Source organism: Nannospalax galili, unplaced genomic scaffold, assembly GCF_000622305.1.
Source record: "Nannospalax galili isolate Female #2095 unplaced genomic scaffold, S.galili_v1.0 scaffold598, whole genome shotgun sequence".
In the NCBI taxonomy this organism is placed as follows: domain Eukaryota; kingdom Metazoa; phylum Chordata; class Mammalia; order Rodentia; family Spalacidae; genus Nannospalax; species Nannospalax galili.
Window position 1 is genome coordinate 1,478,752 of NW_008342423.1, and position 11,150 is coordinate 1,489,901.

General features: G+C 46.1%; 1 protein-coding gene across 1 annotated transcript; it reads right to left on the bottom strand.

Annotated features, from left to right (window-relative positions):
• Positions 1-562: 562 nt before the first annotated feature.
• On the bottom strand, positions 563-10,804 carry Muc20 (mucin 20, cell surface associated). The gene is made up of 4 exons (XM_017799476.1): positions 10,729-10,804; positions 7,002-9,176; positions 2,927-3,018; positions 563-892 (listed from the first exon to the last, which is right to left on the bottom strand). The coding sequence occupies exons 1-4, from the start codon at positions 10,802-10,804 to the stop codon at positions 824-826; spliced, it is 2,412 nt and encodes an 803-aa protein (XP_017654965.1). The 3' UTR covers positions 563-823.
• Between the last annotated feature and the right edge of the window lie 346 nt (positions 10,805-11,150).

The window sequence follows — 11,150 nt, forward strand, 5'->3', positions numbered from 1 at the left end:
GGGTCCCTGCATTAAAAGCTTGGTCTTCAGGGCGGCTCTGTGAGGAAGTGGTAGAACTCTGAGGAGGTGGGGCAGTGGGAAATCCTTAGGTCACTGAAACATGCCCTGGAAGGGCATTGTGGCACCCCAGCTCCTTCCTCTTCCTTTCTTTTGCTTTTTGGGCACAAGACTAGCAGTTTGCTCTGCCATTCGCTCCTGTCGTTGCCACCTGGTACCCCCACCTGAGGCTCAAAGCAATGAGTTGACTCTAATTTTGGTCTGGAACCTCCACAACTGTGAGCAAAATTAGTCTTTTCTCATTATAAGTTAACTGTCTCATATTTTGATATAGTGACAGAAAGCTGACTAATACAGATCACAAGGTTCGACAGGCTTCAGGGCTAGCCTTGGTAAATGCCAAACCAAACCACAAACTGGGGAACATAAAAGGTAGAGAATAGTGAGGATGCCCCAAATTCCTACATAGTAAAATGTCAAAAGCATAAGGCTCAAATAGACGATCTCTGGGTCACACTGAGCGTCATTTCAGTACAGAATGAAAGCACATGGGTACGTGGTCAGGCCTCTCTTTACTGAAACACAACATAGGGGTTAGGGGAAGCAAAGGACTCCCCTGGAAACAGGGTAGGTCCTCCACACCCACATGAGGGCACAAGTGGGCCAGGGCCCGTGACCATGTCTGGGGTAAGGCCAGTTGACCTTCATGGGAACATTCTGGGTCCATAGCACAGTACAGTGGCTCCAATCTGTTGGTGGGGGCCCAGGCCACAGGCAGCACTATTCTTCCAGCAGAGGAGACATGTCTGGCTGCAGCTAACATTCTTCAGCGCCTCCTGACACGCAGTAGGGAGACTTGGGCAAGTGGCATGTGGGTGTGCAATTCACAGCGGAGCTGGAGAACAGAAGGATAGGTGGGGTGGCCACGAGCCCAACACAGGCCAAGGACAGGAAGGAACAGTGGGAGACCATCAACAATGCTTCCTGAGCCCTCACCCCTGAGGTAATGAGGGCCATGCCACGCTGTTTAAACTTCACAGCAGCCTTACAAAGCAGGGCTATTATCCTAATTCTATAAACAACAGACCTACCTGAGTTAACACAGTTAACTAGAACTCACACACAGATTTATCTCCTGAGCCTCACATCATTGACCAGGCCCCAGTAAGAATCAACAACACTTAGCATATTTCATAAAACAAGAGCGAAACGAATTAATAATAACAAATCAACAGGAACCCCACATGACTTGGCTCCTGCACCTCAGTTGCCTGAACTGCTCCAGATCTCTCAGGTTTCTTTCTGACCCCTAAAATAGTTTTCAGTTCAGGAGTTAGGTCTGCACTTGACTGTGGCTTCCCTCCTCCACAAGGGTTCGTGCTTGCTATTTTGATGTCCATAACAGAGGCTTTTGTCATCTGTCTTCCTGTCCTATATCAAACCTGAATGTCTTATGGAGAGAAATCCTCACAGGGATGGGGTCATCCTAATGGGCATCCTTGGCACTAAGAGAATTCAGGGACCCAGATACTCCCTCTTAATGTACCATGGGGCATTCTGGGCACAAAAGTTAAGCTTAGCTGACTGGGTGCTCCTGCTCAAGACGTTGACTGTAATAAGCAACCCAGAGACAAATGCCAGTGTGAGCCCACTTGTGGCAGTGCATGCAGGCAGCTTGAGGTCCACTGGTAATGGGCAGCAAGGGGGACTGGTTCCTGGGTAGCGTGTGTCTTGTGTTTGTTTTTCTAACCTGCTTCTCTGTTGCTCCTTTGATTCCTGAGAGTCCCCAACAAGTTCCTCCTATTTGCTAAGACAGATGGTGGGGTTCTCTTGCCTCCAACAAGGGATTCTACTGGCATGGGATAACAGTTACTTCACCCGGTCATCCTGACTGTAGGACTCCACATCTGGCATAAGACCCTCAGGCACCTCCTCTTCTGGATCTACCTCTCCAAGAGACAGCATCGAGCCTGAACTGATAGGCTGACTATGATAGGTGCTAACCGCACGTCTGAGGTGTTGGTGGGGCACTGTGGAAGGGGCAATCTACTTCAGGTGGTACACTAAGTCTATTCTCACTGTTCACACTCTGGGCAGAGCTTGGACATGCCTCACCTCTTCCTGCTCCATCTTCTACTATGTGAAACCTACACTGAACTAGGCCAATGACATCTACACTGAACTGACCCAGTCTAACCTTCCAATGATTCACACCATCCCCACCCAACAGCCCTGACTCCAGAACTTCACCATTGGGGACGCTATCCAATGGCCTTGGCTTAAGAGAATTTCCCCCCAACTGGTAAACAAATAAATCATAATCTTGCTCCCATATAGAACATATCTCTATAGGGTTTTCCTACCTAGCGCCCTGTTTCATGTCCTTTTCCTGCTTTGTGCTATTTATTGCACTGTCAGTTGTGATAACTGTTGCAGGCCAATAAGACCAGTCCTTCTATGAATGACATGCAGACCTGGGGATAAGGAAGTGCTCTGTGAGTTTTAAGCTGGGTTAGCCAGCCTTCTATACATATGGAGAAAACTATGAAGAACGAAAGGACCAGAGTTGGGGCGATCGTGATTGTGTTTGAGCAGCTATAACTTAGTTCCTACCTCTTGAACCAAGAACCTTGTTTATTTTCCCACCAGTATCATTGGCCTTCTCCACAAAGGCCAGAAGCCTGCACTTTTAGGACCTGGAAAAAATTGGAGTTGCGGGGTGAGGGAATTTATTTGCATTACCAAAAAGGGACAGAAGAATTCAAAGAAGCCAGTCAAGATCGGTAGTTCAGCTCCTAACGCTCTAGAAGAAACTAGATCCCTTTAGTGTAGTGGTTGCTCTTCTGCAACTGCAGATGCTCCCAGCAGTCCTTGAGAGCCTCTCACTTTATACCCACCCCCACCCCTGGCTGGGGAAGAGCCCACTCACCTGCTGCATCAGCCTCTCCACTACTCTGGTCTCAGTGAGGTCCTCTGGGGAGGCCATACTCAGACGCACAAGGAGGAAGCCTCCATCTCCACCTGAAAGTTGAGAACAGGAAGATGATGAGCAATCAAGTCAGTTCCAGCCTCGGCCACCTCTGCCTATGTATCTGCACTCCCGCCTATAAATGTGTGTATGTGTTCACACAGGATCTAACATCTGCTCGTCACAAGCAGAGACAAGGACTTCCTTTCTGGAATCACTAGACCTACTGCAGTGTCCTCCCAGCCAACTAGGGAAAGACACAATGTCTTAGGGTACTTCCCATATTTGGAAAAGTAAAAGAGAAGAGTGAGGAAGGGAAATGGAAGCAGATCTAGAAGTTTCTTGAGGCCCAGAGGCCCTACACAGGTCTGTTGGGGAAGAACCCAACCAGAAAAAGTGCTAGAGAGAGGCTGGCTCTCTGAGGGAATGCCCACAGCCAACTGTTTCAACTTTAAATTGGTGATGAATAAAGGGGTCTTCTAACAGCCTTTCTGGCTTTAGTAGCACTACAAGGAAGTTCTACCTTGTATTTAGGGGAAAATATAAATGAACTCTCTGGCTTCATTTGCTTTAAAAATAAAGCTGACGTTAAAAATCACTAATTTTGGAGGTCATGTAGCTGAGTGATACTCTATTAGTCTCTCTGCTAAGAGATAACTCTGCTGTAGACACCTCTGACGTTGGGATTCTGATGATAGCAACTGAGGTGGTTGTGGGTGCTAGGAACCAAATGTAGGTCCTCTGCAGGAGCAGCTGGTGCCCTTAACCACTGAGCAATCCCTCCTAACATTGACTTTTTACTTAAATCTGTAAATGTCTGATAAGCACCTAAAACAAGATGAAAATGCTTGACATCTCTGCCTCCATATTGTATGTTTCCTTTGCTACCGTAACCTTCAGTTCAGATTTCTGCTCAAGTTTAAGCTATGAAATTATTATCTATTAAACATTTAAGGAGTGTTTTGTCTGCAACCATAATACAAGGTTGATTTACCTAATTTCTTTTCTCTCCTTCAAGGCTAAAGATACCCAGATAAGAGTAACTAAGACAAAGGCTGCAGGAACAGTTTCTAGAAGCCTCCAGAAACCAAATCTGTCTTTCCCATCACACCCTTACTCCTTCTTTCTCTCCCTATAAAGTCTTTCAGTACACTCGAGTTTCCTAAGATGCCCTTTATTTTCTGACTTTCCAAATAAATGGTTTCCTTGTCTCAACAACTTGTCCTTATGTCACTGGCTCTTTGGAGTGGTATAAGAAAACTTGGTCTCTAATAAACTTTGATAAGCTATCGAGGAGGCTCTTTGCTCATAGCTAGTATCTGTTTCCTGTGGGTTAGACATGACCATTGAGGTCTTGAGCAGAGTAGCTGTGATCACTTGCACAAGGTCCTCACAAGATCAGTCCTGTTAGTCTTCACTCATGGGGGAGTAGGGAGGCTCACAGAACTCTCAGTTCTTCATGAGGCCCTCTTCTCCCCAAGGTGGGATGTCTCAGTGGTGTGGCTGCCTCTGGGTCACCCACATTCCTGCAGGTAGCATCAATAAGCTCACTGCTTTATGAAGTGGGACTGGATAGAGTCTTTCAGTACCCTCTCTACCTGGGTTGAATAAAAATAGGCATTTGTCTCTTGAGAAAGAGTCTTAGAACAGCCCTGGGTCCCAGATTCTCTGGGTTAGTCCCCAGCAGCCTACAAAGCCATTTATTGCCCCCAGAGAACTTTCCCCTAGATTTCTTAACCCCACACTAACTGCTTTTGTGCCCGATGGTTAGATCAAGGAAATTGATGATCTGTGAGTTCACGGGTTTGTCATTTAAGAAGATTAAGTCTTGAGATGTGTGCTCAGAGCTCCCTTCCGAGTCTGTGAGGTAGCTAGTTCAGTAGGTAAAGGGGCTGCCATGCAAGCCTGGTGATCTGAGTTGGATCCCTGGAACCCATGTAAAGCAGGAAGAAGAGAATAATAACAATGGTAAAAAATTAAAACTTAAAAAATTACTCCCCTTCCACTCTGGGGTCTTTCCTCTTTCTGAAGTTAAGCCATCTAGGGTCCACTCTCTATGTAACATAGACTCATTTTGTTAACAGAGTGCTCTGTAGGAGTGAGAATTGCTGAAAGACTTGTACCCAGAATCTGGTCACCAGTTCGTGTGTGTGAATTCACTTTCAGTTCTCAAAATGTGAAGCACGCCCACAGCCCCCAAGGGAAAATTCCACTAAGGAAAGTTTTGAGTCTAACTATGGATATGAACCTATGAAAGGAAAAAGGGCAGTTTTCTGTGGTAACACTGCCTGGGCCGAGTAATCACTGGAACCAAGAAGAATAGATGCTCTGAGAATGGATCCTGGAGATAGGTTGGATCCTGAGCCGGTTTCAACTCCAGCCCCCCAGGTAAACTGCCCTGGAGAATCCTGGAAATAATCTGGCTGATGTGTCTGCCCATTTGGGGCAGAGGTTTCTCTTGCACCTTTTAAACACTGAGCTCATGACGTCGTCTGGGGTTCGTTCTTGTGTAAAGTAGACTCATTCACCCTCCTCCTTTGGGTTCTGCCTACTGACTGTGAAATATTTTTTTTAGTATTTCTTCCTAGAATAAAAAAGATATTGAAGAAAGCAGTTATAGTTAACTATTTTTTCTTTATTTTCTTTTAGTTTGTTTTTGCTTGTGTTTTTGAATTTATTTTTATTTTATGTGTGATATTTAAATTTATTTTTATTTTATATATTTTGCTTGCATGTATGTAAATGCACCCATGCATGCATTGCCTACAGAGGCCAGAAGAGGAATCAAATATCCTGTAACTGGTGTTATGGATCATTATTAGCTGTCATGTGAGTGCTGGGAGCCAAAGCTGGGTCCTCTACAAAAATCAGTGCTCTTAACCATAGAGCCATCTCTCTACCCCCTTGTTTTTGTTTTTGTTTGACAAGGTCTTATTATATAGCTAGAGCTGGCCTCAAAGTTACAAACCTCCTTTTTCTGCCTCCCAAGTACTGAATTATAGGCCTTTGATAGCATGCCTAAAGATAGATGTTAGATAGAGACAGAGATGAGATGACAGAGATAGAGATAGAATGATAGAGATTATAGAGATAGAGATTACAGATGTTACATCAGAGATCATGGAGACAGAGACAGAGATATAGGTAGATAAAGATGATAAAGATGGAGGGATTTTTTTTTTCAGTGCTAGGGATCAAATCTAGGGTCTCAAGCACACTAGACAAGTGTCACATGCTCTGTCACTGAGCTTTATCCCCAACTCATGATTGATATTTTTATTTCCCTTGATCAAAAAGGTGGGACAAGGTCAAGGTACTCAGGAATGAACCACAAGGACAGAATACCAAGAGGTGGTGTAGACACTTTGGACTGTTCAGGGGTTGCCTTTACCAAGCAGTTTCTGACATTAGCTATCTCTGAGAAGATTCAGTTATTTCCAAAGACGAACCTTCAAACTCCCCAAATGTTGTTTTGTTTGTTTAAAGTTTCTCTCTATGTTATATAACCCAGAAAATATGTCCACCAAGCCCCACTTTCATAGGGCCCCATATCCCAAATGGCAGCAGTTTGGATCGGGTGCCTATATTTCATCCTTCTGTGTGGGCTTGGTTGGACTAGAGCTTCCCAGGCTTGAGAGTCATATCTTTCTAATAACATTTCAAAACTCACCTGATGTGCAGTAGTTGCTCAACAGTTAACTTCTTAGAGGTTAGTGCTGGAAAATTTCCAGTTGTAATTTCCCTTCAGCTACACATAAGGAAACTGAGAGGGAGAGGGAGAGGGAGGGGTCCAAGATCTCAACTACTTCTTGAAACTTCCAATTTCAAGACTTTCCATATACAACCTAACTTCTTATTACCAATTTGACCAAGAGTCACAGATCATGAATCATCAGTGAGAGGACTCAACATAGGTCTTAGCTCCCACCTTCTTCTCAGCTCCTTAAGGATGCAAACATCCTGGAGACTCCAAACCCCAAGTCCCCAAAGGTCACACATGGAGGCCCCAAAGGACACACATGAAGGTGTCACTTACTTGCAGTAGCTTTTGTGGTCTTCTTTGTCCAAGCAATGGTGGGTGTAGATGTTGGGGGGCTCATTGGGGTCTTTGGTGAGGCTCTGGTGTTTGTTTTTTTTCTGGTGCTAGCTGTAGTCAAATAGACAAAAGGAGAAAGGCTGCTACCTACAGGGAAGGAGCTGTTGGTTTTATTACCTATGGTAAAAATTTCTGAGGGGATAAAGTTCTTGGTGGCCGCTACTGCTGAGGAGCTGTTGACTGAAACTGAGGAAGCAGTGAAGGAAGTGACTTCACCCACTGTTGACCCAGCAGCTGTGGGGATTGTAATTGTCCCTAAGACCTCAGTGTGACTTTGTGTCTCAATAGAGAAGGCTGGGTTTCTGCTAATTGTCACCAAACTTTCAGTGGGGATTGGGGTCTTAGGTACTGTTGTTTCTCTTTCTTTGTTGCTACTAGTAGGGAGTTTGGTTTCCAGGGTGGTGTCAAGGATGACTGACTTGGAGGTGCTTGTTGTTGATAAGGTCTCAGTTGAAGTTGTGGTCTTGGGGACGTTTGATTCTCCCTCGATGGAGTTGAACAAAGCTGATGTCTCAGAGGTGGACAAGGCTACTCCTGTAGGGCTATGGTCTGTGTCTGAGGTCCCAGAGATTATGTCAGATGTTCTTATTTCTGTGATGCAGCTGGAAAGTTCAATATGGGTGATGCTGAAGGTAACCAAGTCCTTAGCCAGGGTTGCAATGTCAGGTTCCTGGGCCTGTGAGCTGGTGAGGACATCTACTGAGCTGTCAGAAGAGGAGCTGCTCTCTGAGGACAGGCTCTTAGCTTCTGTGGAGGTGTGTGCCAATGTCAAGAGGTCAGTTGTGATCTTTCTGGCCTCTTCAGAGCTGTCATCAGTACAAAGAGTATCAAAGATAGCTTCTGTGGGAACACTGACTACATCAGTCTCAACTGTGGTTACTCCAGTTCGCCCAAGGCTGCCACTTGTTGCATAAGTCTCCATAGGGGTGGTGTGCAGAACCTCTAAATTAGAAGGTATTGTCTTCGGGAGGGTTCTGGTCTTTGTTGCAGAAGTGCTCTGGAGCTTCAGGGCTGAAGCTAGAGAGAAAGTGGTCTGACTCTCCAGGGTTGATATTGCAGAGGAAGTAATCTGGGTATCTAGGGTTGATACTACAGAGAAAGGGGTTCGAGTATCCATGGTGGATGCTACCGGGGAAGTGGTCTGGATCTCCACGGTCAATGCTGAAGGGCAAGTGGTCTGTGTCTCCATGGTTGACGCTTCAGGGGAAGTGGTATGTGTCTCCAGGATTGATGCTGCAGAGAAAGAGGTCTGAGTATCCATGGTTGATGCTTTAGGGGAAGTAGTGTGTGTCTTCAGGCTTGATGCTTCAGGTAAAGTGGTCTGGAGCTCCATGGTTGATGATGCAAGGGAAGAGGTCTGAAACTTCTGGATTGATGCTGCAGAGAAAGGGGTTTGATTATCCATGGTGGATGCTTCAGGGGAAGTGATCTGGATCTCTATGGTCAATGCTTCAGGGGAAATGGTCTGTGTCTCCAGGGTTGATGTTGCAGAGGGAGTAGTCTGGGTACCCGGGGTTGATGCTGCAGAGAAAGTGGTTCGAGTATCCACGGTCAGTGCTTCAGGGGAAGTGGTCTGGATCTCCATGGTTGATGCTTCAAGGGATGTAGTCTGTGTTTCCAGGGTTGATGCTGCAGGTGAAGTGGTCTGGAGTTTCAAGATTGATGCTGAAGAGGAAGTGGTCTGGGGGTCCAGGGTTGATGCTGCAGGAGAAGTGGTCTCCGTTGCAGGAAAAGTAATCTGGGTCTTTTCAGTCTCTATTGCAGCCAAAGTGCTCTGTGGCTCCATGGTTACTGCTGCCAGGAAAGTGGTCTGGGTCTCCAGGGTCGATGCTGAAGGGCAAGTGGTCTGGGTCTTCTTGGTCTCTGTTACAGGAGAAGTGGTCCAGGTGTCCCTGGAATCTACTTCTGAAATGGTGCTAGTTAGGATTAAGGTCTTAGAAGTGGCCTTGGGGTTCAGGGTTTGAGTTTCCAGAGGATCATGTCTTAATGCTGAATACCCAGCAGGGTCCATGGTCTGGAAGGTTCCCTCTGAGCTCAGCCTGACCCTTTGAGTCAAGGCAGTTACTTCCGTGTTGTTTGTTGTCACCAAAGGAATCGATCTGCTGGTGCTGAGGCCTGTGTTGCATAAGAACAACTTGGTGAGTCCCAGTGAACTGAGCACATGGGCTCTTACTTTTATGCCTTGGCACTACTAGAGAGAAAGGAGAGGTCACTGCGAGCCAGCTTCACAACTATGTAAACAAAGAAGAAGTAGGCAGCATGGGTAAGCTGCATTGCTATGGAGCTGGACTGCTCTGACTGGTGCCCTCTGAAGTCCTGACCCCACTTGAGACCAGCCAGTCCCAGGTTCCCAGCTGACTGTTGATCTGCGTCAGTCAGTCAGTGTGGCCAGCACTGGTTCTGGGGATAAATTACTCAGTCTCCATAAGTTGCAGTCTCCTTGCCCTTAGAGAGGTGGCAGTGGCTGGGAGGTGAGTACCCATTCCTTAGGGCTATTGTGAATATTTAAATGGGCTGGTAAGATGGCTCAGTGGGTAAAGGTACTTGCCACTAAATCTGGTGACCTGAGTTCAATCCTGGAACCTACATAGCAAAAGAAGCAAACGAATTCCCATAAGATCTCCTCTGACCTCCACATATGCACCATGGCAGACTGGAGCCCACACAGGTGTGTGTGCACATACACACTAAATAAATAAATATAAATACTAATGATAGGGCTGGGGAAATGGCTCAGTGACCTGACCCTTTGAGTCAAGTGCTATGCAAGTGCTGGAGTTGGATCTCCAGAAACCCATGTAAATGCCAGTGGGTGTGGCGGCTGGTCGGTAATTCCAGGCTCAGAAGGCAGAGACAAGATCCCCAGAATAAGCTCCTAACAAGACCAGCCATACTGGCAAGTTTGAGTTTGACTTAGAGACTCTACCTCAATGAATGAAGTAGAAAAACCATTGAGGGTGATTCTTGACATTAACCTTGAGTCTCCACATGTACATGCACACAGGTGCACACGTACCCACATACATGTAAGACCACACATATATACATGCACACCACATACAGAGAACATGGAAATAGCTACATAAGAAGGTGATGTCTGGAGTGGGGTCATCACTGTAGCAAAGGAACTCTCTATATACTCTGCTTGATTTCTATGAACCTAGAATTCAACTTGTAATAGTTTTTAAGTGTTTGTGATGAGTTTGGCACAGTGTTTGTTAGTGACGAATCAGGTTGTTAGCTCCCTTTTTTAGAAAAGCTTCCTTTTCTCAGAATCTCCCTGGCTGAGTAGTTTGTGACAAACTTTTCATCCAAAAGTCATATTTTGAAGAAAATCTGTGCTAGGTAACAAACTCAAAGGAAACAGAGCCTGATTAAACCATATTCTTCTGCTTTAGGTGAAATTATCTACCAGCTGGTCCTCCCCACCCAGCTTACATTGTCACTCACCTAAAGACAAACTCCCAGAGCCCCTTACAGTGTCACTGTACTTAAGCTGACACAGCTTCCATCTGCATGCTCATCAACAGTCACTGTACTTTACATATGACACACTCTTAACTACAGTTAACGAAAGAACTAACCTTTCCCACAAAGACTTACATTTGTCAAAACAGACCCAGAGCCTTGCCAGGAAGAAGCCCCAAGGCCCATCTTGCCCCCTTACCTGTAGAATTCACAGAGACCCCAGCCTCCCAGCAGAAAAAAAGTAGGGCCAGAGCCAGATCCCAGACAGAACTCATCTTAGCTGGGCACTGGCCACCACCACCTGCCAAGCCTACCAGCTACTTCTCCCCACTGCCTTTTCCTGCTTCCTCAACCCAAGGAGGAGGGGCAGCCGCCTGCCCAAGCATGACTGGGTTGGTTCCAGGATGCAGCCAGGTGAACACAAATGTGCAGTGAGGGCTGACAGCAGGCTCACCTTCCCACTCTCCTTGCCCAGTGACCTCACCTCTCAAAGGTTGATTTGAAGATATAGAATCATTTCCATGCTGGTAGGCTACCTTGCAGTCAGGCAGGCCATAGAAGATGGTACTTACCTCCCTTGACCATATTTGTGGACTAAGTTTCATGGACAGACAGGAGTTT